This window comes from Onychostruthus taczanowskii, unplaced genomic scaffold (assembly GCF_017590055.1).
Source record: "Onychostruthus taczanowskii isolate IOZ18803 unplaced genomic scaffold, ASM1759005v1 scaffold57, whole genome shotgun sequence".
Classification (NCBI taxonomy): Eukaryota; Metazoa; Chordata; class Aves; order Passeriformes; family Passeridae; genus Onychostruthus; species Onychostruthus taczanowskii.
Window position 1 is genome coordinate 602,962 of NW_024503346.1, and position 27,112 is coordinate 630,073.

Below are 27,112 nucleotides of genomic sequence, written 5' to 3' on the forward strand. Positions count from 1 at the left end.
TGCAGTACCCCCGGCCTGTGCAGCGTGGCTGTGTCCCCGAGACTGGCAGGAGACAGGAGCGTGGAGCTGCCCCGTGCTGGGCTCCAGCCTGGCTGGCTGGCTGCCTGCAGGGCACAAAATGGGCAGATAAGTAAGTGGTGTCAGTGAGAGCCATCGCTCACTTTGTCTGTAAACAAACAGAAACCTCTGTACTGGGAGATTGGGGTAAAAAAGTGGGAGCAGGTTTCCCCAGCGTGTTTGGGTTTCAAGAGAAAGTGTTGGTCAGAAAGCAGGTGGAAGAGACCCTGTGAGATGCTTCCCAGCTCACCCGTTGACTTGCTGTCTGTTCTGGGCCCGTTTCTCCAGCCTCTCTGTGCCTCAGTTTAGGCATTTGTAAAACAGCAACAGCCTCCTGCCGAAGCCTGTCACTAAACATAGCCCATTTGTGCTGGGAGAGTCACGTTGTGAGACAGAAGGCCCATCACACACTGCTGGGAGAGGGGACTCGATGAGTCACGGCACAGCACCAGCTCTGAAATTCATGAAATGCCTGAGTTCACAGTCAAAAAAATTCAGTGTTTAAAATCAAAAACAAGAAAGGAAAATTCCTCTATGTCCTGTCTCTGGGGTAGCACCTCCTGGCCATACCTGTCAGTGTCTGAACCATGCAGCCAGCAGAGCCTGTCTGTTGGTAAACCAGCGAGCTCTGTGCATGGGGACAGTCCTGTGTCTGCCTGCCTGGCAGAGCAGTTGTTGGTGTGTGGCAGGGCACAAGCCAGCATGAACAAACCTCTGCTGCCAAAAATGAAGACCTGAGGTTGGGGTCAGGAGAGCTGCATTTCCCTGAAAAGCAATCAGGGCTGGAGGAGTTGGCACCACTTCTCAGCGAGGTGCTCTTCACCCCATGCCCACCCAAGGCAACAGAGGAGTTCAGTCTCCCCAGCCTGTGCATAGAGCCACTCAGCTAGCAGTGCCAGCAGGTGACGTGGCAGTGTCCTTGGGGACACTCCCTCCAGTGCCCTTTGGGTCCCTGTTTCCAAGAGCTGATCCCCTTTGCATTTCAGGTGAATCACAACCTTTGGTGCCTGGCTACAGCAGCACATCTTGCTGGGCACTGGCTGCAGCCACGCAATGTGATTCCCATTGTCACTGCTTCCTCCTGGATAAACTCCAGATTGAGCATGTCAAAACCAGACTAAACATGCAATGAAAAGCAAACAAACCGAGCATCCAATAGTTTCAAACAACAGATAACAAAGCAACAGGAGAGAGATTATCTGCTGAGAACTAGTGCCTGGAATTTGCCTGCCTATTTATTTATGTTTATACATGCAAGTCTGTGTATATATGTGCACCCAGGCATATGCCTACTGCACAGAGCTAGAGAACAAGAGAATAAAATGTTGTACATGCTAAGGCATTTAAAGAAATGGAAAAACAACTCTGTACAGTGAAGGGTCTAAAAGTATTTTCAGCATTTCTTAGTCAGCCTAAGAGAATCTCTCACATCTGTCCCAAAGCAATAAAGCAAATCATATGCTGATGCTTTCCCTGCCTCCTTAGTGGCAGCTGAACCTTCACCTGTGTAATCAAGAAAGGTCCTGAGTTTAACAACAAAGATCATTCATCTGCCCTGTGAAAGTGCCACCAGTTCTCTCCTTTTCAGTCCCAGACAGAGCGGGGAGTGCGAGATGATCCACTTGCACAGAGGCTGTTCTCAGGCCAATGCAGCTCTCCAGCACCCACATGCCAGCCTGCCAAGGTCTTCAGCAGCTGTAATGGGCCCATCGTGGGTGATGCTGAAGCCCCCAAAAGGCAGCTCTTTTGTAAGCCCTGCTGGTACTGTGGTAGGCATTCCCTCCTCACAACCAGCCCACAGATATGGCCATTTTAAGGCCCCCACTGATCTTGGTGTTCTCAGTATTGCTGATTTTGTCTTTGAAAACACTGGCTCATTTTGGATTTTGGCCTGTACTATATTTCATGCCAGAATTGGGATCTGGCTTCAGGTAAGTTTAGAGCTGAATCACTCTCCACAACCCAGGAAATATTTTATCTTTATTATGAATCCAAGCTTGGAAGGGAACTGATGTATTTAAACACTTGTAGGATAGTTCTACAGTAAATCTGGTTGGAGCACTTCCACCTTCCACATCTGGCCACCTCCTCCCACTGCTGCTGCACCCCACTGCAGAAGAAGTTCAGCACTGGTCCAGAGAGAATTGACTCAAGGCTGACTTCAACATGCCTGAGATCACCGTGTTTGTGGATAATCTAAAAGGCAAACCCATGTGTCTTCAAGGCCAAAGACTGTCATAAGAGCTAAACCAACTCCCTAGAGTAAATCTGACATGCCCTTGGCCTTTAGAGCTGACAGACTCCACTCCTGAGCAAGAACAAAGTCCTGGGCTGTAAATTAGCACCTTCCACAACATTTCCAGCACAAGATTACAGCTGGTCACTAACGCATCTGTGCCTGCCCTCGATGTTCTACACAGCTATCTATTTAGGCTGCTCTGCATAATTTAAGAATTAAAATTAAACACTATGTTACCTACAGCCACATCATCTCAGATGAGCTTAAACAACTGTGAAATTCCTGTGATCTATTAAAAGCAACATTCAGTGCATGCATTAATCAACAGATGCTCGGTAGCTGTGCATCAGAAAACCACAAGTGAGAAGCAGCCTGAACAGCCTCCTGCTGAAATCATTACTTTCCTTGTGACCAAGTCCTTGAAACAGCAAGTGTGCCGTGATGCTGGAGTGGTGTTTGGCTTGGTTACCTCGGTGGCAGTAACACGGACTGGCCCCTTCTCGCTGGAAACAACAGGTCAAACGAGCAGTGGTATTTCCTGCTGATGAGTCAGAGATGAGACATGAAAATCACCATCTCTTCACACAGAACACTCGAGACATTATAATTTGGTATCACCTGTGATTGCTTCACCCACAGTGTGCTGTGCTGAGCACACTGCAGCACAGTGGGAAGACAGCTCAGAGTAGCTGACCGACTGCTACGTGTGCTTGCTGCAATTTCCTGATCTCACACAGCAGCCTGGCCCAGCAGCTCTTGTTGCCTCCAGCTGCTCTGATGCTCCCCCCCCGATGCTCCCTGGGACCCTTGTTCTCCATCTACCCTTTTCCCTTTTCCTGTTTTTTTTTTTTTTTCCCTTTACATCCTGGCCTTTGTGAGGTTCAGTCCTGGGTTTGTGTTTATGTTGCCAGGCCTCTGCTTTCCTGGCTAAATCTTCCTCCCTTCCACATCCCTTCCTGAATCCTTCCCATGGCTCCCAAACCCCATCTGTGGTTTCCTTTTGGCCAGGGCCAGCAGGCACAGTGAGGACAAGGTCAGTCACCTCCTGAAGACTTACATCTGTACTCATCCCTTTTCTGCACCAGTCCCTCATGATTAAAAACACATGACAGCTAAAAGGCCAGTAAAACAAAACAAGTGTGGAGCTTTCTGATCACACCAGTTGAAAGATTCAAGGAACAAAAACAACCCAAAAAATGAGGCTGAGGCCAAGGCCAAAACCAAAAAAACCCCAAACAAAACAAAAGCAAAGAAATAGCAAAGAAAAAGCAAACCAGTACAATTTCTGGCCTTCTTTCTTAGACCAGATGACCTACTCATTATGCCAAACACAATTCACATGACTAGGAAACAGAGTTTTAAGATTTTCCTTGTTCTGCACAGGCCTGGTAGAACTGAACATTGCTCTGGTGACAAGGGCAGGAGCCCTTTGCCACTGGTGAAGACCACACAGGACTCCAGTCATGCCCTTTTCCCTGATCAACTCGCTTTTCCACCATTGTCTGACTGGATTTTAAACCAGCAGGAATGGACACAGCTACTCCTGCCTCAGATCAGTGTGGGCACAGCTGTAAGGGAAGAGGAGCAGACACCTGCCATGGCACCAGCTATGCAGTGCAAGGAAGGGGCTCCCAGCTGCACAACAGAAAGAGTTCTTCACCCTGAGAGCGGTGCAGCATGAGGACAGGCTCCCAGAGCAGCTCCATCCACAGAGACATTCCATTCCTTAGACATTTACAAAATTTCTCTGGACAAGACCCCAAGCGACCTCCTCTGACCTTGAAGCTGGACCTGCTGTAAACAGAGGATGGGCTGGAGCTCTCCAGAGGTGCTTTCAATGATATTTTTCCCTGATTTTTAGGAGGATAGGATAATGACCTGCCAAAGAGGACTGGGCTGCACAGCTGGGGAGCTTCTTCCTGTCCTGTGACCCAGAGCACGAGGCGTACTGCATGGAGGAGAGAGGCACATGGCCCCCACTCTCCTTCTCTGCCACAACCACACTGACTCTCTCCAAGTCCCTCTCAACAGAACTTCTGGCTTTTTCATTGTGCTTCCCAGAAAAGCAAATAAAAACTCCAGAATTTATTATGAGCTAAGACCATGCAAGTTTGCGAAAGACTAATTTATTCTTAGAGGCATTCTCAAGGGAAACACTGATGATTCACCTTTTAGTGACCAGCCACTTCCAGCCATCCTTGGCAAACTTTGAATTTAGTTTTCACAGAAAAAAGGAAGACAGTATTCACAAGGAAATTTCTTGTGTTTCATCAGCTTAAGTGCATCTCATTCTGGATCAAGCTTCATTATTTATGGATGAAGTGTTGTTCAAAATCTCTACTCCAGTGTATAATGAAAACTGAGATCAAAAAGCAGAAGTGCCTGAGTTTCTGATGTGTTGGAGGCCTGCAGTCCCACTGTTTCCAAGTGGAGGAAGATGTGCACATCACTCTGGAAATCAGCTTGCACCACTTTGGAAAGTGCCAGTCTCATTTTTCACTGTTACCTGTGAGCTCTGAATCACCCCATAGCTGTGCCTCTGCTGAAGCCATGCACTCTGCCCCAAATGCTGCTGGGATGCAGAGAATGAGTTAAAGCAGACGGGATTAGCAAACTGCAGATCATCGGAAATTAGCCAGTGTGGAAAAAAACCCTTGGTCAGAACTATGGTAAGACTATCTAAGTAGGTCACAACAAAACCACATCAGATGAGCAAAGGAGGTGTAGGTTCAGTCTGTCAACATGAAACCAGACATTCTCCAGCTCTGCCCTGCCAGTAACACGGAGAAGAACAGCTACCCTCCTAGTCACTGGTTTTTATAATTCAGGCATGTTCATACCTACTCAGGCGGCTTTCACTTTTAAGTAAATGAGTATGAATTTCATAAATCTGAAATTTCATTTGATTAAGTTCACAACTGATATTTCAGAGGACCTTTAAAACAACCTGAGGTATTCAAGAAGTGTGTTTGAATATTTCCTGAGCTAGTCAAACCAGAAATCAAAGAAATGCATGTGATGCTGTTGTACACTGTCCCACGTCCCTGCCAGCCCAGCATCTCAAATTTGCACTGGATGGATGGATGGATGGATGGATGGATGGATGGATGGATGGATGGATACCCTCAACTTTGTAAGCAGAAAGGTGCTAATTAGCCTTATTTTCCAGGATGCACAGGAGACTTTAGAGACCCAACCCCAGCAGCAGCCTGGGCCAGAAGGGCATTTGTACTTAGTCCAGATAAAGCTGATCTAAATTTTATTTTAATTTGCTGATTAAAATTGTTAATCAATTACTCACTGCTATTTCAATTCAAGTGCATTTTTATGCTGGTTTTGAGGCAGTGGCCTTCCGTTTCAGCTCAGTGGGACGTGTCTGAGGCGTTGCTGCTGCTGCAAGGCCAGGCTGTGGCTGGAGGTGGGAGCTGTGGACAAGCTGTGCCCGGCACAGGTGAGCTCAGCCGGCAGGAAGGGCTCCGGGAGCTGCAGGTGAACGTGTCTGATTGGAAAATCAAAATCAGCACCCGCTTCTGCCCGCGCGCCGCAGAGCAGGCCTGGCGTGACGCTGCAGCGCACTTGGCAGGCATTTCAAACCCTGGTACCCAGAGCCGCCTGGGAGCCAGCCCGGGCCTCCGTGAGCGCAGCGGCGGCTCTGGGGACAGTGCTGGCTCTGAGGGACAGGACACGATGGCAGCTCTGGGGATGGGGAGCAATGGTGGCTCTGAGGGACAGGGAGCAATGGTGGCTCTGAGGGACAGGGAGCAATGGTGGCTCTGAGGGACAGGGAGCAATGGTGGCTCTGAGGGACAGGCACGATGGCGGCTCTGAGGGACAGGGAGCAATGGTGGCTCTGAGGGACAGGACACGATGGTGGCTCTGAGGACAGGGAGTGATGGCGGCTCTGAGGGACAGGACACGATGGCAGCTCTGGGGACGGGGAGTGATGGCGGCTCTGAGGGACAGGACACGATGGCAGCTCTGGGGACAGGGAGCAATGGTGGCTCTGAGGGGCAGGACACGATGGCGGCTCTGAGGACAGGGAGTGATGGCGGCTCTGAGGGACAGGACACGATGGTGGCTCTGAGGGACAGGACACGATGGCGGCTCTGAGGATGAGGAGCAATGGTGGCTCTGAGGGACAGGACACGATGGTGGCTCTGAGGGACAGGACACGATGGCGGCTCTGAGGATGAGGAGCAATGGTGGCTCTGAGGGACAGGACACGATGGCGGCTCTGAGGATGAGGAGCAATGGTGGCTCTGGCTCCAGCCCGGGGGACACGACGGCAGCTCTGAGGACAGGGAGTGATGGCGGCTCTGAGGGACAGGACACGATGGCAGCTCTGGGGACTGGGAGTGATGGCGGCTCTGAGGGACAGGACACGATGGCAGCTCTGGGGATGAGGAGCAGTGCTGGCTCTGGGGACAAGGAGTGATGGTGGCTCTGAGGGACAGGACACGATGGCGGCTCTGAGGACAGGGAGTGATGGGGGCCCTGCAGACAGCGAGCGATGGCGGCGCTGCTGCCGCTGCCCCCGCCGACAGGGAGCGCCCCAGGCGCCGCCGCCCCGCTGTCACGTGACGGCCCGGTGGCGCGCGCCCGCGGCCGTTCCGCCGCTGTCGCCTCCGCGCGCGGCCGGACGTGCCCGCCCGAGCGCCGGAAGCGGCGGCGCGCGGGGCGCCGTGGGAGCGTGAGCCGGGCAACATGGCGGAGGTGCGGGCGGTACGAGGGCCCCGCGCGGTGCCCAGGGCTCGGCGCTGGAGGCGGCCGCGGTGCCGGAGGCGCTGGGACCGGCAGCGGGGCTGGTGCCGTGCACACCGGGGCTGGTGCCGTGCATACCGGGGCTATTCCCGTGCGCACCGGGGCCGTTCCCGTGCACACCGGGGCTACTCCCGTGCACACTGCGGCTATTCCCGTGCACACTGGGGCTGTTCCCGTGCACACTGGGGCTGTTTCCCGTGCGCACCGGGGCTGTCCCCGTGCCCAGCCGGGCGCGCCGGCCGTGCCCACCGTGAGGAGCTGGTCCCCGTGAGGAGCTGGTCCCCGTGAGGGCCTGTGTGAGGAGCTGGTCCCCGTGAGGGCCTGGTCACCGTGAGGGCCTGGTCACCGTGAGGGCCTGGTCCCCGTGAGGGCCTGGTCACCGTGAGGAGCTGGTCACCGGGGCGAGGTCAGTGTGGTGCGGTGCTGTGTGCACATCTCTGCTGGGCTTTGTCGTGCTGCTCCCGTCCAATATCATCATATAATATTATATTATCCACTATCATCATATATTGTATTATCCAGTATCATCATATAATATTATATTATCCTGACAGGTCTGCAAATGCCACCCATGAAGTCATCAATGCCACCCTCCACACTCTGCTGGCTGCTACCACCAAGCTGGTGGCACCTACGGCTCCCAAGCCCATCCTTCCTGTTCAGACTGGAGTCCAGGCACAGCAAGAGGAGCAGTCTAGTGGCATGACGATTTTTTTTAGTCTTCTTGTTATAGGTGAATGATGAACTGAAAGTCTGTTAATCTCTGTTAGCTGTGGTCTGTGTCTGAGGACATAGGCCAGCTCAAAATCAGAGTGCTTTATTTCTCCTCTGGTTCTCTCAGAGAAGTGGGATTTTGCACAGGCACGGGGATTTAGGACATTTATGGTGGTGGAAGCCACTGCTTACACTGGTGCTTCCTGGTGTATTGCCAAAGTGAAGTCTGCTAAATCATTAGGAGAAGTTTACTTGTGTATTTTAAAAATACCACTTAAAATATATTTTATTCTTTTCCAACACTCCTGAATCTCCATTCTTTCCCCTTCACAGCTATTTGCATCATATTGGTGCACTTACTGATAGAATACCGGCTTCATTTCTTACCAGAGAGCGTGGCTGTTGTTTCCTTAGGTGAGTAGCCATGACATTTTTGTGTTGGATTTGTGTTCATCCAGGGACTGTCAGTAGTGTGCACTGGAGATAATGCTGTGTTGTGTGTTAGCCATCACTGGAGATACAGCAAACTGCATTCAGTGAAGAAAACAAGTAATTCACAGAGTTACATTGATTGAAGAAATAAAGAAGTGAGCATGCACACAGAGACTGGCCCAGGAAAATGGCACCTGTAGGGATGTCACTGCCTGAGCACTGTGGCATCTTCCTCTGGTTTGCATCCTCAGGGTGGGACAAGATGTGCAGCACTCCCTGCTCATGAGGCTCCAGCCTTTGAGGTGGTACATGTGTTCATATTGGTGTTGGCAGATTAATGTCTGAGGTTGGGATTTTAATGTAGCTGGGGACTGCAGCTACCCCAAAAACTCACCTGGACTGCCAGATCCTTAGCTGTCCCAGAGGTACCATGACAAGAGCTCTTCCTATGGCTAGAGTCACAAGAGTGTCACCCTTCGTGGAGATCAAATGTGTACTTAATTTGGAATAAATTTGGAGTATTTCTGAGCCTATAGTTTTATGCCAGGGTAATTTAATTTATTTGTATGCTGTTGCTCCTGATTTATATATTTGTAATTGAGGAGCAAATCAGGCAAAATACATTTGTCATTTTCTCTGCTTCTGTCTGATTTTAAAGAACCTGGTCTGAGCGTTCCCAGCACCAATTTTTCAGCTGTGACTTGTCTGCAAGATTCTGTGATATTTTTGCTTCTCTTGCTGATGCTACTTTCACTGACAGTTGTTCTAAAAATACAAGAAGACAAAGATGCTTAGTTATAATCCCAAGGCAGCTGAAAGGACTATATTACTGGTTGAGCAGGTAGGGTTTTTTGATTTTGGGCTAGGCTGGTACCTTCTCTCATATTTCTTAGCTGTATTTTTACACAGTTTCTCATTTGGAGCAAGTGAGCTTCTTGGTGCTTGTCAGTAAGTTATGATTCCTGGAAAGCAGAGATCTCCTTGCATCTTGGGTGCTAGATTGAGAAGAGCTTAGAGCTGTTACTTGGCAGAAAGAGAAGCATGTTTTCCAGCAGTGTGACTCCCTGCATTTGTAGATAACTGTGTGTGCTGGAGACCACATCATGTTTCTCACATGGCAGATTTTGGAGCTTCAAGCAGCATTTACTTGCAAAGCCCTGAGTGAGTTTCAGTATTTCTGTTCAACAGAAAAACAAACAGGTGGGTGAGGATCCTGTCCTGGTGCTGGGTGTTGCACACTCCCCTGATCTTCATAGCAGCATCATTCATCCCTCAGCCTTTTGTGCCTTTGTGGTTCTGTGCCTGACTGATCAGAGCTGCTGCAGCTGTCCTGCCTCACGTTGTCATCCTCACAGGAACCACCCAGTGCTTGGTTCACTGCTGACACGCTTCCCTTTCCTTCCCTCCTTGCATTATTGCTGTGGACAGGTGAGATGTCTTGTGAGTGTATCTCTCAGTGTCCTGAAAGGTGCCAAAAGGACATCACTGTCCCTTCAGTATCCTTCTGCTTTGTACACAAAAACCCAAGTACAGGGTGTTGATTTGGTTTCAGATGAGGTTAGTTACCATGGCTGTTAAACAGCTAATTAAATTTAAACATAATCTCTGATATAAAATGCAGCAGTATAGTGATTGCTCTTGCTGGCTTAGTTTTGGATTGTTTTGCAATCATTCTGTGTATCCTGGGCAGTGCAGAGCACAAGTGTTGGGCCAGCTTGTGTCCCTGCTCCTGCTGAGCTGTGCAGAGCAGCAGAGGCACAGACATTCTCCTCTTTCTGTTTCTTGTTACTGGCGTCTCAGCTGCAGGAGAAGGGTTTTAGCTGTTGGATTTAGTAGTGGTGTGTGCTGTGCTCCTGTGAGCCCCAGCAAAATCCTGTTCAAGAAACAGGAAAGCTCCTTGCCAGGGCTGTTGCTGCTCTCAGGGTGGGTCAGGAGGAGCAGTGCTGCATCTCTTGTGTTCTGGTCAGAGGCTGTGCAGGAAGTGCTCAGCTGGGTTTTGGGGTGGACCACAGCAGTCTGTCCCCCAGTGAGGCAATGGGAGAGCAGCAGATGCAATTCCTGTGAGTCAGCAGGGTGTTGCAGCCAGGAGCAGCCCAGGTAACTGATGTCCTGTGTTATTGCAGCTTTATGGAGTTAGTTTGTAGGCTCAGTGTTTTTTGCAGTGCTCTGAGGCCTGTGGTAGTACAGCAGCTGTGTGACCCCTGCAGCTGCCAGCTCAGCCCTCTGGTCCTGCTAATGCTCTGCACAGCTGCAAGAGCACAGCTTGAGTTTCAAGTATCCAGTTTTGCCAGCAGTGCCAGAAGTGAGGTGTGTCCTGTTTAGACTTGTAAATTAAGTAAATCCTCTCAGGAAGTTATTGAAGGCTAATAAAAGTGGCAGCAGAGAAGAGAGGTATGATTTTCACAAGTGTTTTCCTCCCATTGTCTAAGCTGCTCGGAAGCTTCTGGTTTGTTTTCTGGAGGGTGTGTCTCTCCTGGTGGACAGGGTGGGAGTGCATTCTCTGAGGCTGGATTTTGATCCTCATCCTTATAAGTTGCTGGAATTTTGTTGGTAAAAATAGTTTCCAGAAATGTTTTTTCTCTTTGATTTGTTACTGAGTTTTAACATGTTCTCAGGAAAATGAAAGGTTAGTTGCGATAAGAAAATGCCTATAAAATTTTCAAAAAAAGGAAGTCTAGATTAACTGTTACAGACTTACCCTTCTAATTAGCCCCTTGACAAAACTGATTTAGTAGAAACAGCTGATCTAGACCTGCATTCATTCATTTTATAACAAAGAAAGAGTAGTTTGTAAATGTGTGTGGCACGTGAGTGGCTGTATCTGCATTCCGTCCTTCAAGGAGCAGCAGACCTTTGATGTTCCTTCATTTATGTTTTCCTCTTCCTTTCCATAGAAACCATTTCATGGAACAATTATTTCTACCCTCTGGGACCGATGCCTTCCCAGATTTTTGTATAAAGGAAGGCTTGGGCCTCATGGCTTTGTGTGTGTGACACATCCATCAGCAGTAATCCATGTGATTCTGTTTGTGAGACTCTTTTGTTAGCTGCAGCATGGGAGGAGGTCTCATGAGTTACAGAAGAGCACACTTAAAATGAGTTACAGGAAGGCATACTTCAGGCTTCTCAGACACTCTGTACCTTTCATTTGGAGTATTTGGCTTCTGTCCCAGTGTTTGACTGTGAAGTCTCCGTTCTGTAAATTATAAAACACAACTATGCAGAAGCACAGATCTGAAATCTGGCTGAAGACAAGTTCCCTATAACTACTTGAAAACAATTAATGACAGTTCATGAGTTATCTTCGTGACTTCCAGAAGAGATCTTGTTACAGTTTTGTGTTTGAAGATATATGGGAGGAAAGAGTGCTATAACCTTTAGCCACTGAGTTTGCAGCAGCCTTGATAAAATTCTATCTTCTGTATTTGCATTATTTCTACATGACTTAAACAGTGTGTAATTCATTTGGAAAACAGTTCTGACAGGATCTCCACCCTGATCAGAGTTTGTTGCCTTCTTCATTGCCAGAAAGTGCTATGATTTCATTCAAACAAAATTCACTTCTGTGGAGAAGACTGATTTCATTTAAGCTGCTTTAACTGCAAATAATATTGAAGTGACATGAAGCACAGATGCCTAACTCATAACTTCCTGATTCTTCAGCAAGAAAGGTGAAATTTCGTTTGAGTGCAGCTCAGATGTGAAGTGTTTTTGAGCAGTTAAGCCTGTTATCTTTCTGAACCAGTGAGCATCACACTCTCAGTCGTTCTGTTTGGAGCTGGGATATCCCAAGAGACAATCTGTTGTGCAGGGAAGCTCTGCAGTTATGTAACATATTGGAAACTGGGTATGTGGGGATTAAACCCAACACCACTCAGTGTTTTCATGGTTTAGGAATGAAACTGACTTGCTGCACTGTGTTTTGCCTTGTTTTCACTTCTAAAACTTGGAGAGCTGATAAACAGTGACACATTTCGTTGCTATTTCAGAATGTTTTCTTATTCTCTCCTAGGTATCCTTATGGGAGCTTTCATAAAAATCATAGAGGCTCAAAAGCTGGCCAACTGGAAGGTACAGTTGTAACAATTAATTTTTAATTGTAGAAAAATCCCTAAATCTTACGAAAAAGGCTTTGTAATACCTGTTCATTCGGGTTCACCACCAAGACCTTGTGCTTGTGGTGGTTCTTGGCTAGCGCAGCTGATAGGCAGAGTCCTCATGTTTCATTTTCCTCTGCTTCCACGCAGCAGAAACACAGTCCTTCCTTTCCATTGTTCTCAATTCCCTGTCCAGCTCTGGTTTCAGGGGCTCTTGTGGAGTGCAGTGGCTCAGCCCTGTGGGTTTGTTCAGGTGCAGTGGCTGTGCTGACAGGAGCACACACTCGTGGGCTGCAGCCTTGCAGTCCAAAGGATGAGTTTTGTTTTCTAAGCCCCCCAAATCCTTTAAGATGATTATTACTGGTACAGGCAGGCATGAGACTTTAAAGAGATGAGTACCTCTGTTTTGAAAGCTGGTGTTAGAACAGAACAGTCCATCAGCTGTTTACCCTGGGTTTAAACAAGTTAATCAGTGCTTGCGGAGGTGACGGCTCCTGCCTGACCAGGAGGGGAGAAGCAGGTGGGTAAAGAGACTGGCCCCTCAGCTGGGATTCATTTGCCTTCTGTGCCTGCTCTGCCAGCAGAAAAACCAGGGTGCCAGGCTGGGGGTACAGCATGAGCAGTGCAAGCCAGGGGATGAGATAAGTGACAAAGACTGAGGACACAAAAAAATAGCATCTTACCTCACGGTGGGTTCCATTTATATCACTGCGATGGCAAAAAGGAGCCATCAGAATAGTGCCATTCCATTCAGGCAGAAATGCCATTTGCTGAGAAGAACCCAGCCTCAGGCCCCTCAGGTGGTGTGTCACCTGAGCCTGGTCACCTGCAGGGGCACTGGGCTGGTGATGGGATTTTCTTGTCAGGTGATGAGTTTTCCAGTGAAACTCCCAGTTAACCTGTTCTGTTCAAACAGTGGCCAAGAGGTCACTGTTCCTTGGCAGTCCTTACAGATTTCCAGACTCTCAGATAAAGTGAGAATACTTTTTGTGGAACTAGGAAGATTTTTCCTGTACCATAAATAACCTGTTTTCTATGCAGCTTTTTTGGAGACAGTAATTTAAAATAAGTAACTCCTCGTTTTGTATCACTGGGTTGAGAAAGAACAATAGAAGTAGCAGCCCTGGAATAGTCTACTGTTCTGGAGTCTGCTACTTCATGATAAGAAGGGAGAAAGATTTTTCATTTCCCATCACTATTTTTTTAATAGCTTTATAGCTTTTCTTTTGGAAGATTTGATGTTAATTCAATAATGATGGTATCCCTGAAATTATAATGATTTTTTTTTCAGGAAGAAGAAATGTTTCGTCCAAATATGTTTTTTCTGCTTTTGCTTCCACCTATTATATTTGAATCTGGATATTCACTGCACAAGGTCAGTCCCTGCCAGACACTCATTTTGAATGTTGAGGTTTTGTCTGGAACAGATTCTGCTTTTAGTTATCTCCGTGAAGCTTAGGATAATTGCATTAAATTCCATTATATTAATCATTAGGGAATTGAGAGTGCAAAATTTAAACCTCTTGAACCCAGAGTGCAGGGGGTGTAGCTTGTTGCTGATAACTGAGTGCTGGCAAGGTGTCAGGTACAGCACAGCCGAGGTTTTCCTTGGCTGGAGAGGTTTCTTACCTCACAGAGCTGTACAAGGGCTGCTGTGAAGGAGGAGAAGTGGGAAGGTGTGAGATCAGAAGTGGGAAAGTGGGGTCACTCCACAGCTAAAGAAGAGGAAAATGTGTGTAGGGTTGTGACCCTTGCCTGGGGGCCCGTGCTTCCACGGGCATTTCTCACAGCTCTTGTCCTGGCTGAGGGGCTTTGGTGCTCCCTGGTGCAGCCCTTCTGCTCCAGCTGTGCTGCAGGAGAGGGAGGGAACGGTGGCCATGGTGGCACCAGGAGCTGCTACCAACACTGGAGACCTTTCCATACAAAACCACAAGCAATGGACTAGCAGCTGGGCAGTGTACAAGCCTTTTTCACATGCCCTGTCTCCAGCAGAGGGATTAACTTGCACTTTTGCCAGGTGGGGAATATGTCTAAGTGCTGGTGAACATCCAGCTGTTTGCCTGAGGATTGGGTTCTTGTTATGGTGCCAGACTGGGAATCAGTCCTGGAATCAGGGGGATTGCTGTTGTCCTCAGGAGAGCAGCAGTCTCTCTAGGCAGATGGTGTGGATGTGTGTCCTGGGGTACCTGGAACCAAACTGAGCCTTTCTAATCAGAAACCCAGCTGTGAGTTAGAATCTAATTAAATGGAAACCCAAACATGAGTCTTCCCTCAGGCCATTTGTACTAATTTACTTATTTTGTTACTGTGTTCCAGGGTAATTTTTTTCAGAACATTGGTTCCATCATTCTGTTCTCAGTGTTTGGCACTGCAATATCAGCTTTCATTGTAGGTGGAGGAATCTACTTCCTGGGCCGGGTAAGAATTACTGCTTTGAAGCACTTAAGTTTATCTGGCTTGTTGCTTGAAAGTCCCTTTTCCAAGAGCAGACAAACAGAGTGGAAGTGAATTCCTGGGTCACAAAGTCCAGTTCTCTGCTCTCACAAAGGCAGTGTTACACACCCCTTCCATGGAAATGCTGGAGAGGCTGTGGAGCCTCCTCCCTGGGACTACTCAAGGGCTCTCTGGACACGAGCCTGGTGACGTGTTCCAAGGGCCCTGTGGAGCAGGAGGGCTGGGGTGGGTGACCTCAGGGGTCCCTCCCACCCTGAGCCACTCTGTGACACAGCATGTGTCATGGGAAAAGCAATTAAGACTTGACTTTTACTTTTTCTAACTTGCCAATCTTCCTGTTGGAAGGCTGTTCCAAAACCTGTGTTCTCTAGAGCCATCTTATACTCTACAATATTTTTATTTTTTTTTGCTTCTGTGGTTTGGTGTTTCCCATTGGTTACATGTAGACACAGATATTTATCTTTTCTCTCAGACTTCATTCTGGAAGGCCAAGCATTCTACATTTTCATATTTGCCACTCAGATTTCTCTTGCTCTGAATGTCTTGGTTACTCTGCTCACCTGACTCTGCTCTAGTTCCCTGATCTTGGGTGACCAGAATTGTGGCAGTAGATTACTGTTGGAGGGCAGTGTTAAACTGGACAGCATCACTACTGTGCATTTTTCTTAATAATGAACTTGGGATTTGATGAATAGTTTGATTTTAAGAACAGAAGAACACCACAGTTAATTGTGATTATGTTCTGCCTATTCTTTCAGGCTGATGTAATTTATAAACTCAACATGACAGACAGGTAAGCTCCTGGGGAAATGGTGTAGTATATGAAATAAAGCTTTCTTCAGGATAGCTGCAGGTGGGAAATGCACTACAGTTGGCCATCTCCTTTGGTCAGTGTTTAGACTGCTGAGATTCAACATTGTATGTGAAACTAAGAAATAGATGGAACACTTCTATACCCTATTTATCACACCCTGATTTCCAAATAGTGTTGTATTATATTCCATTCTTTTGCATTCTAGTCTGTTCTGTTCTGTGCTCAGTGATTTCTTTAGAGACATACCGGGTATTTTAACCAAACTTTAAGATTTGTAAACCTTGATTAGTTGGTATTATTAATATTTGTGATAAGGGTATAACTTCCTTGTCCACTTCCCCTCTTAAAAGACAGAACAAATTTTTCAGAATCAATAATGTAAATTTTTCAAGAACTTGGCAAGTGGCCAAGTTCCTGTGACTGGAAAGAAATAACTTTGCAGAAACTGTAACACAAATGGGCTTTGTTACTGTTGTTCCTGTAAGTTACTAGTAGATGTTTTTCTTTCATCCAATTTCCTCTTTTGTGTTCTCCCAGCTTTGCATTCGGCTCGTTAATATCTGCAGTTGACCCCGTGGCTACTATTGCCATTTTCAACGCCCTCAATGTGGATCCTGTGCTGAACATGTTGGTTTTTGGAGAAAGTATTCTCAACGATGCAGTCTCAATTGTCCTGACCAAGTAAGTGCGTTGGAGCCGCAGTGATTGTGGAAACAGTAACTACATCATTTTCTGTTTGTTTTTTTGTGTGCAGTTGTTCTTCCATCTTCATTTGGAGCACAGTGTGTGTTTCAGGTGTGAGGCTGAATCTTGTGGGGTGCTTCTGTGTCAGAAGCAGTCCATAACATGCACTGCACGGGCAGGGGACAGCAAATGGTTGCCTCATTACCCTGCCTCAGTGCCTTATCTCCCTGCCCCTGGATCACTGATTCTTTCTAGTTCCATTCATTACCAGCTCTCTTTCCTTTGAGGGTCCTGGCAGCAGGAGCCCCACCTGTCAGGCACTGCAGTGTTCACCTCCCAGAGCTGCTGTGTCTCCCTGCCCTTGGCTTGTGCCCAGTGCCACTGTGGCTGGGGGGAATACAGCACATCCATGCCGTGGGGTTGAGTTTGTGTTGGGGCTGCAGGAAAGAGGAACATCCAGGATCCTTATCTTAGGCCTGTGGTGATTCTTTGGGGCTGAAAGGGTAAAGAATGGGCAGATAGATCTTCATCTTATTGCTGAAGCCAATAGATGACTGTGAATGTATAGAAGGAACAGCTGAGCCAAGCAGGTAGTGAAGTCAGAGCAATTTTCTAATGGATTAATTGCTTTGATTACAGTTGTGGTGCTTTCAGGGAAGATATTGAAGGCTAAAAGCAGCCAAAAGAAACATGAGCTAGAATCTGTGTGTTCTTTGCACAGAATTTTCATGAAATATGTTCCTGAAATTCAAAGAGGTTTCTCCCCTTTCCTGTTAAGAGCTGTTTTGTTTTCCTTCAGTGACCGTCTTGTCTCTCATCCACACCTAAATATTTGATGAGAGTTCTTCCTGTTCACATGTTCTTCTCAGAGGATCACATGAGTTTTTACCACTGTAAAATGTGTTTCTTTTCCTTCTCAAAGTTTGAACCTTGTTTTCAAACACTGGCCATCAGCATAGCCTATTTATGCCATTCTGGGATCCTTCAGAGGAGCAATGCTGGGTTTTTAGCAGAATTAGGTTTCCCTTTGGGGATTACACTGAGGCTTGATTTAACATCTTTTGACATTCCTCTTGTTATATATATCACAGTAAAAGCCTTTTAAGAGTGGTAGCAACAAAGGAATGGGAGTCTTTTTTGTTGTTATGCTCAAAAGATGTTTGATATTTTTGGATCCGGGCTTAGAATGTATAACCATTTCTTTTTATTTCTTTTAATTGTATCTAGCACAGCAGAAGGTTTGACAAGGGAAAATATGTCAGATGTAAGTGGATGGCAAACCTTCCTACAGGCACTGGGCTACTTTCTCAAGATGTTCTTTGGCTCTGCAGCACTTGGCACACTTACTGGTCTTATTTCTGCATTAATATCCTTTTTTAATTTTGGTGATATGTATGTATACATTGGTGAGCTGCAACATTCTAGTAGTATTTTTCTTCCCATCTTCTCCAGCATTTCATAGAGGATATTTCTTATTAGACATTATTTTGGTTTTATGTTGGTGTGCAAGGAAGTGTATTAAAAGTGGCATCAAATTTTTATGAACATAATTAAGGTCTGAAATGTTGTATAATAGCTTATGTGCATTGGAGTGTTATAAGATATGGTAATTGCTTTGTAAATTCAAAATATATTAATTCCATTTCAATACCAATCCATTTTAACAAGCATATGGCTTCTTTTTTATGTACATAAAACAGTTAATTAAAAAGGAAAAAAAGCTGCTTTTCCCTGGGGCCTTTGAGTCAGCCCAGCTCGTTTGTCCCTATGGATCACGTGCAGGCAGCTGAATGCAGACACTGTTCTGTTTGGATTTACCCTGGGTTCTGTTTTGCCTCTTCCACTCCCATGAACTGGTTGCTGAACAAGGCAGGAGCTGCTCTGCTGAGATCAGGAAAGCTGTTTGCTGTAGCCCAGACACCTTTGTTACTCTTTGGGCTTGTTTAATGCCAGCTCTGACTTCACTGTGTGCTCTGGGCTGTGCAGCTGTACCTGTGTCAGCTGGGACACACTGCCAAACACCTTGTTTGTAAACAACAGGAAGAGAATGTTTGATTAAATACACACTTATTTCCCCTTTTGATTCATCAGCATAATTCAGCAAACTTTGAAATTATCCCATACATCACAACAAAAGAGAGAGACAGATATTCAACATTTCTTTGACTCATATAAATTATACTAAGTGCAAGAGAAAAGCAGCTTGTTTGCCCTTTACAGTTACCTGTGCCTCAGAAGTATTTAATTTACCTGTTTTTATCAGTATTGTAGAGGCACATCAATAAGAGATCTTTTTTTGTCTCTAGCTCTGTCTTCTGACAGACTTCTACCAGCAGTAGCTTCTATAAGAAACATTCCTCTCATAAGAAATTACTAATCTTTCCATACTTGAGTTGAAGGCCAGTATGTAGATTTTATTGGCTATTCAGTAGAGAAGGACATTAAGCATAATCACTGTTTTGTACCGGAATGAACACATCAAAGTATTTCTTTGATTTGTTTTTTAATGTACTTTTTCCGTAACATTTCCGTGTGAACGTACTAAAGCACATTGATTTGAGGAAGACACCTTCCCTAGAATTTGGCATGATGATTATCTTTGCTTACCTTCCTTATGGACTTGCAGAAGGGATCTCACTCTCAGGTGAGTAGCAAAAGAGCTCTGACCACACTGATGTGTTAAAATACTTGTCTTGCTGCAGAAGCAGGTTTTGCCTTGTGAGAAGGTGACTCTGGAGGGTCTCAGCAGTCAGAGTCTTCTGCTGACTGCCACGTTCTTGCCCACAGGTATCATGGCAATCCTGTTCTCTGGCATTGTGATGTCTCACTACACACACCACAACCTGTCCCCGGTGACACAGATCCTGATGCAGCAGACACTCAGAACCGTGGCTTTCATGTGTGGTAGGTGCTGCCTGCCATTAAACCCAGTACTAAAGTTTAAAATTTCACTGCATGGAACGCTGGTTCTGCTGGCAGCAGCAGAGGGGTGAATTTGCATCCAGGCATTTGTGTGTCCATGGTGCTTGTCTTTAAGAGAAGAATTCCTGAGAGTGGAGGCTGCAAGGCACTCAAAAGTCACCTTTCCTGCCACTCTGGATAAAACTTGCAGTAAATCTCTCTCCCATCCTGCAGGCTCCTGCTAAGATTTGCCATAAGATTGATGGCCACACAGAGATCTCTGAGTGGTATTTTTAATGGTTTTTTTAATATAAAAAGCTACTTGCAAACCAGTATCTTCACATATGGAGGTTTTTGGAAGTAGTGGTACAAGCAGCTCAGTCCTAAAGCCTTTTTTCCAGTTCCTTTTGCAAACCAAACCTTTGAAGAAATGATATGTTCCTGCATTACAAACATGTCCCTGATTTCTGGGGGCTGCCAGAGTGAATTCTGTGTTGTTTGCAGGAGGATGCAGTGTGGCAGGGAGTGGCTTTGCTGCACAGGGAACTTAACCACTCCTTAGTGAGCACCAGCAGCTCTCCAGGGTTTGATCAGGAAATCCCATTTTATGTACTGTATGTAGTAATTAATAACAGGAATAGAAAAGGTTTTCTAGAATTGTTTACTTAAATGTGATTTCTCTTTTTCAGAAACGTGTGTTTTTGCATTTCTTGGCCTGTCAATTTTTAGTTTTCCTCACAAGTTTGAAATGTCCTTTGTCATCTGGTGCATAGTAGGTATTTACTTCCTTCCATATCTTTTTAGATGCATTTTTGGTACTGGGGAGGGGGAAACACCTTACAGTTAAAAGATTTTAGAATAATTGTTGTGATTTATAGGTTTTTATTAAAAATCCTCTGACTCCTTTTGTCTTTAAAGCCACTTCAGCATGCCTTAGTGCAGTGACTCTGTGGATTATGTTTCACATGGGGCTTGCCTCCACCTGTTGCCATTACAATGGTTTAATGTCAGCATTTGCCATAAGATTGATGGCCACATAGAGATGTCTGAGTGGTATTTTTTAATGTTTTTTTTAATATAAAAAGCTACTTGCAAAACCAGTAACTTCACATATGGAGGTTTTTGGAAGTAGTGGTACAAGCAGCTCAGTCCTAAAGCCTTTTTTCCAGTTCCTTTTGCAAACCAAACCTTTGAAGAAATGATATGTTCCTGCATTACAAACATGTCCCTGATTTCTGGGGGCTGCCAGAGTGAATTCTGTGTTGTTTGCAGGAGGATGCAGTGTGGCAGGGAGTGGCTTTGCTGCACAGGGAACTTAACCACTCCTTAGTGAGCACCAGCAGCTCTCCAGGGTTTGATCAGGAAATCCCATTTTATGTACTGTATGTAGTAATTAATAACAGGAATAGAAAAGGTTTTCTAGAATTGTTTACTTAAATGTGATTTCTCTTTTTCAGAAACGTGTGTTTTTGCATTTCTTGGCCTGTCAATTTTTAGTTTTCCTCACAAGTTTGAAATGTCCTTTGTCATCTGGTGCATAGTAGGTATTTACTTCCTTCCATATCTTTTTAGATGCATTTTTGGTACTGGGGAGGGGGAAACACCTTACAGTTAAAAGACTTTAGAATAATTGTTGTGATTTATAGGTTTTTATTAAAAATCCTGGCTCCTTTTGTTTTTAAAGCCACTTCAGCATGCCTTAGTGCAGTGACTCTGTGGATTATGTTTCACATGGGGCTTGCCTCCACCTGTTGCCATTACAATGGTTTAATGTCAGCATTTGCCATAAGATTGATGGCCACATAGAGATGTCTGAGTGGTATTTTTTAATGTTTTTCTAATATAAAAAGCTACTTGCAAAACCAGTATCTTCACATATGGAGGTTTTTGGAAGCAGTGGTAGAAGCAGCTCAGTCCTAGAGCCTTTCCAGTTCCTTTTGCAAACCAAACCTTTGAAGAAATGACATGTTCCTGCATTACAAACACGTCCCTGATTGCCATTATAATGGTTTAGTGTCAGCATGAGCAGTGTGTTCCCTCCTGCAGGGTGCAGGGAGGGCAGTGTGGGTGCATTTCCAGCTGTGTGCTGCAGTGTGCCCGTTCAGTTCAAGGGGAGGATTGTTACCTGCAGCTTCCCCAGACAGGGATATCAGCACAGGGAGCTGCTCTGCCTGCACTGCACACAGCTTCCCTAGCTAATGTATATCTAAGGTGTGACACTTCCTTCTGTGTGGCATTGCTCTCTCAGGCGTAATGCAAATTGTGTAATTCTGGGCTGATTCATAAAGGAAAACAGCACAGCCCTTCAAGGATCCTGCTGACTAATTCTAGGATATTTACCTTATCAAGGTCTGTTTGTAGTGGAGCTTAAAAACAATGCTCTGAGAAAACCTTGCCTTTTTCTGAGCTAAAGTTTTCTCTGTGTTTGTTAATTGTTTGCCATTAAATCAATAGTCCCCTTTTTTTTCTTTTCTGCTCTCAGAAGTGTTGCCTCAGTGTGGGGTATGTTTTATAGCCATACCCAGGGACATGTTGAGAAACAGGCTGACGTGCTATTTGTTTGGCTCCTGGCCTTTCTGAGCAACTGGGCCACGGGGAGACAATAGAAATACCTTATTGCCTCTTGGCTGCTGCACCAGGGGAATGATTAAAGGAGCTGAACTGAGGAGCACTTTTACCCAAAGTACTTCTTGGTCTCCCTGGAATGTCTCCTGGGTTCCATTTATTTACTATAAGGAAAGCAACTTGGTCTCCATCAGTGACAGGTCTGATTTCGTTTCAGTTAAGCAGACAAAATGTTTCAGGAGCAAAATTCCACAATGCCCTGTGCTGAGGGGTTTCTCTCTGTTCATGGAGCAGCACACCTGCCTGTGAGCAAAAAGAGCATATTCACCTTGCCCTGTAAACCCAGCTGCAACTGGGGCCTCGTGGATGCAACACATCAAATGGTCTTTTGCTTTTATTTCTGTTTTCCAGGTGCTGGTTCTCTTTGGTAGAGCAGTGAATATTTTTCCGCTTTCCTACCTACTCAACTTTTTCCGTGATCATAAAATCACTCCCAAAATGATGTTCATCATGTGGTTTAGTGGTAAGTTAAAGCTCAGAATACTGAGAACCAGAAAAATGTTTTATCTCTTTGATTGTGTGGCCCACTCGAGGACGAACTGGTTTCTCATTGGCTGAGCAAAACTCAGCTGAACATTTGCACTATTCTGGAACCCAAGTGCAAGGAGATCTTCTCTTTCCCCTTTGTGCTGGAGGACTTTGCTCTGCTGAGCCCCACGAGAGCTTTTCTGCGCGGAGGCTGCTTGTCTGTCTAGGCCCAGCAGCTTCCCAGTTTGAAGAGCAGCGTCTGAAATGCAGACTTGTTTAGGGGGGCAGCCAAGGGGCCGATGCTGGGCATGGCACAGGATTGCAAAGGCCCTTTTTTGGGGGTGCAGGGTTGCTGTTGGGGCCTCGGGGTGCCCAGGTGTCGCTGTTGGCTGACTCTGCCTCGCTGCCCTGTTCTCTCCCCCGAGGATTGCGTGGTGCCATTCCCTATGCCCTCAGCCTCCACCTGGGCCTGGAGCCCATGGAGAAGCGGCAGCTGATCGGCACCACGACCATCATCATCGTGCTGTTCACCATCCTGCTGCTGGGAGGGGGCACCATGCCCCTCATCAGGCTCGTGGACATCGAGGACTCCAAACCGCGCAAGAGGAGCAAGAAGGACGTCAATCTTAGCAAGACAGAGAAGATGGTTGGTTTGGGGGTTCTTTCAGAGCACCACTGGGCTTTCCTGGGGTTTTTTTTCAGCTCAGACACTCTTCAGGACTAGCACACGATTTTTTACTGAAAAGTAAGATGAAGGCAGTAGAAAAAGCCAAGGTAATAGGGCAAAGCCAAGCAATATAATTTTAAAATATCCCAAAGCCAGAGTTTGGTTAGTGTTTGTACAAAATACGTGTTTGGACAAGAGGAGGAGAAATAGTCTCTTAACTCAATCCAATTACAGGCTGATCTGTATAAATTAAAGTAATCCCTGCAAAAGCATAAAGCAGATAATAGAGCATTGAGTCATGTACAGAGAGAAAGTAGTTGGTACAGGGTGAGATGGAAATTAATCATAAAAGGCAGATAGAAATTACTTTGAAAAATTCAAAGGCCATGAGAAGGTCATAACAATAGCCCCCTCTGACTGGACTTTATTTTAAAGCAATTTCTGGCAAAGCAAGAGATCTGGCAAAGCCAAAAGCCACTCTGGAACCTCTTGTGCAAAAGATGAGAATAAAAAGTATCACAGAACATTTTTTCCCTGTTTTTCTCTAAACCATTGAAGAGTATCTGTAGGGTGTTGTTCTGGAGGACCTTAAGAACATTTTCTCTTTGCATGAGGTTGGTTGTAGTCTTTAGAATTACCTTGCACTGCCCACACAAGGAATGCTGGCAGGGTGCAGGGACAGGGCTCGTTTTCAGTGGGACAATGACAGCAGTGGTGCTTGCTGCATTAAAGCATTGTCCAGCTCACAGAGAAAACCTGCACAGTAGAAACCTGTTCTCAGCAATAGTGACAACACAAAACATGGAACATTTGAGGTCTTTTCCCTTTCAGCATGGAAAGGGAAGCTAAGTGGCTCTGGGATTCAACAGCTGAACAGACTCATACAGTGCTAAGCCCTGCAAGGCTGGGATGGGGATCATTGCCATGTTGTGCCAGCAGGACAACTGGTTGTGGCAAGGGAGACCACAGAGCAGGGGCTGAAGCAGAGTGGTGGGACGACTGACTGCCACTTCTCTTGGGTTATTCTGATCTTTGTGATTTTTCTAGGGAAACACTGTAGAATCTGAGCATTTGTCAGAGCTCACAGAGGAGGAATACGAAGCCCAGTACATAAAACGCCAGAACCTCAAAGGGTTTATGCGGCTTGATGTGGAGTATTTGAATCCTTTCTTCACCAGAAGACTCACACAAGAAGTAAGTCTTCCTTATTTTCTTGAAGAAGAGAAACTGGTCGAGTTGGTTGTCCTCAGAACCACACAGGGCTCATGGTGCACATGACTTGTGTGGGGACAGAGGGACATCTGTGTATTGCTCATGCATAGAGAGAGCAGCTGTAATGAGCAGCTGCTCTGTAAGGTGGATTAAGTGAGCATCTCAGAGCTCCCCCAGTTAAACTTGGTGAATGGATTTGCTGAACTCGCCCTTAATGGGGCAGGGAGCCATGAAGGGCATCAGGAGTCACTGGCTGCTGCTGCTGCCACTCGGGCAGAGTTTTTAAAGTGCTGTCACACACAGTTCCTGCCTCTTACTGTCAGTGGTCCTGTGCCTTCTGGAGCTGTGCTGTGGCTGCAGAGTGCAGTTTCTGTCTTGGACATAGGCACCAGCATTGCACCCTGTGCTCTCCAGACTGCTCACTTCCCAGAGACAGGGCTCTGGGGCTGGACATGCAAAACAACACCTGACAGTAACTTAACACTGAGTGGCCCCAAGGTGTAAATACTGTGCCTTTTTCACTCCCATGCTTCAGAAATCTGAGGCTCCTTAGTCACAGAATTCACTGTTTTTCCAATTTCCCATGGAAGCATTTTGGCTATGGAGTTGATAATTTTGTGTAAGTGCACATTCCATCTTCCTAGCCTGATCAAAAGTACTGTTTTTCCTCTTGTTTTGTACTTTTCAAAAGTACCATTTCAGCACTTTCCTACAAAAACTAGGGTCATTTATTGCAAAACCAGAAAGGAATCAAGAAACCAAAGTAAACATCTGATTCGTAGTTGGTAGCCAAAAGCACAGGCTGCCATCCAGATTGCAACCAAAGGCTGGAAAAATAAGCATGTGAATCACCGTGGCAGGCCACAAGCTTCCCCGTGTCCCTGGGAGCACGAGGGGGAGAGTCAAAGCCAGCATTAGGATTGCTGAAACACAGAGCAGGACTGTCTGGAGAACACAGGTAGAAACACCCAGCAGCAGAGCTGTCATCTGTAGCAGCAATTAGTGACCGAGCACCTGAGCAGTGTTTCCTGTTGGGAGGCAGAGCGTGCTCCCAGGGCAGGGGCGGATGCTGTCCCGAGGGGTGTGAGCTGCCCTGGCCCTGCAGAGCCCCGGCGCGGGGCTGGTGCAGCGGTGCCAGTGCTGTGCTTGGCTTTGCCCAGGACCTGCACGACGGACGCATCCAGATGAAGACCCTGACCAACAAGTGGTACGAGGAGGTGCGCCAGGGCCCCTCGGGCTCCGAGGACGACGAGCAGGAGCTGCTGCAGCAGAGCGGGGCCGGGGCACGCTGAGCGCGCGGCCTGCGCCGGAGCGGCCGAGCCAGGCCGAGCCGGGCCGCTCCAGGCCGAGCCCGGCCGCGCCAGGCCGAGCCAGGCCGAGCCAGGCCACGCCAGGCCGAGCCTGCACGCGCGCTCCCTGTCCAGGGGAAACCGCAGCTCTGCTGCCGCCGGTCAGGAGGGGAAACCCTCGAGGGTCAGACGCTGGGTGGGCTGAAGGGAGAACCTTTTGCTCAGGCTGCAAATTCCAGGCAGCCCGTTGGAGAGCAGAACCCTCTGCCATGAAATGATGACATTGTTAACGAGGGTGGGCTTCTTCCCGTCCCAAAACCTGCTGCGACCACACGCTGCAGTGCAGGGCCCGTGTGCGGCTCTGCAAAACAACAAATTGCACTTTACCTTTTATATATGTATAAATATATTCATTCACAGCATGAAGAGTCCTGACAGTTTATACTGTGAATTTATTTCAGCACTAGTAAGGGAATCTGACTGGAAGAAACGTATAATTTATGGAATTTGCACATTTTGAACCCAGAAAAGATGCATACCTTGACAAGAGCAATGTTGTACATACAGGGAATCACCTCTGAAAATGCAGTTTTGTCACTTAAGAAATCCGTGATTTCTGTTCTATGGGATTTTCTGGTTTTTATAGTAAGGGATCTGATCCACAGTACTGATTATAGCATGGTTTTGGGGAAATGGGTTCTGTGACAGCACAGAGCTGCGTTTGAAATTGTAGTTTCCTTTCTTTGGCTAAAGCCAGTTGCAGTTGGGTTTCTATAATTGGCAGTTGCTCCCTGCTGGCACTTCAGCTTCAAATCTTAGAAAAGAGCAGCTTCAGTTTTGCCTAATTTATGAAGTGTCCCTAACACTCCAGAATTCACCTGTGGAATTTTTAAGCCTCAGTGGAAGCAAAAGCAGCACATACATCAGGAAAAAGATCCTACAAAATCTAATCCAGGTACAGAAAGATTAATATTGCACGTGGCTGAAGCAGCCTCTGCTGGGAAGTGCCAAACAGCTTCCATTAAGCTGTCCCATTTTTCTCTTCTGCTTACACTGCTTCAGAATCTGTGTTATCACTGCATTTGTTCTCCATGGCCCAGTGTTTGCTCAGCCTTGCCAACACCTGAACGTGTTTGTTGCACGTTTGCCATGGTGACACATGCAGCAGTTTGCTGCCAAATTCCTCCTTGGTCGTTTGCATATCCACTGCCAGGATGTGAATTACAGTTCAGCACCCAAATCTGACAGGCAAATGCGCACGTTTGTTTCTGAAGATGGGAGGCTTAGTTTTGGTCTGGTTTTGCTGCTGAGTTTTTTAATCCACTGCTTACCTACCGAGAGAATAAAAGTTCAAGAATGTATTCAGAATCCCGCACCTGTTGTCTGAGCAGTTTTTCAAAATACCCCATCTTGTCCCCTGCCGCCCTTCCCGTGCCTGTGCCTCACTGCTTGTCCCGGGGCTGTGGCAGCCGCGGTGCTTGTGTCACCCCCGGGTCTGTGTGACCATCAGCCTGTGTCACCCGTGCAGACCCCAGCAGACGGAATTCGCTTACCGTCACTCCTGCTGTTCTCACCTTCACGTCCGGGAGCTGCAGCTCCTCCGGGGCTGCCGCAATGCCCCCGTCCCGCTGAGGTACCCGAGGGCCGCGGCCCCCGGCCGTTCCCGCTCCCTCCCGCTCCCCCCGGCAGTTCCCGGTC

At 46.8% G+C, this 27,112-nt stretch overlaps 1 protein-coding gene across 1 annotated transcript; it reads left to right on the forward strand.

Annotated features, from left to right (window-relative positions):
* The first annotated feature begins 6,945 nt into the window (after nucleotides 1-6,945).
* On the forward strand, nucleotides 6,946-26,782 carry SLC9A8 (solute carrier family 9 member A8). Its single transcript, XM_041417881.1, has 16 exons — nucleotides 6,946-7,009; nucleotides 7,613-7,790; nucleotides 8,105-8,185; nucleotides 12,216-12,274; nucleotides 13,592-13,675; nucleotides 14,617-14,718; nucleotides 15,513-15,547; nucleotides 16,106-16,249; nucleotides 17,480-17,618; nucleotides 18,791-18,896; nucleotides 19,040-19,156; nucleotides 19,843-19,925; nucleotides 22,130-22,241; nucleotides 22,672-22,892; nucleotides 23,961-24,107; nucleotides 25,286-26,782. Exons 1-16 carry the CDS (start codon nucleotides 7,001-7,003, stop codon nucleotides 25,415-25,417), a joined length of 1,749 nt encoding a protein of 582 aa, XP_041273815.1. The 5' UTR covers nucleotides 6,946-7,000; the 3' UTR covers nucleotides 25,418-26,782.
* The last annotated feature ends 330 nt before the right edge of the window (nucleotides 26,783-27,112 follow it).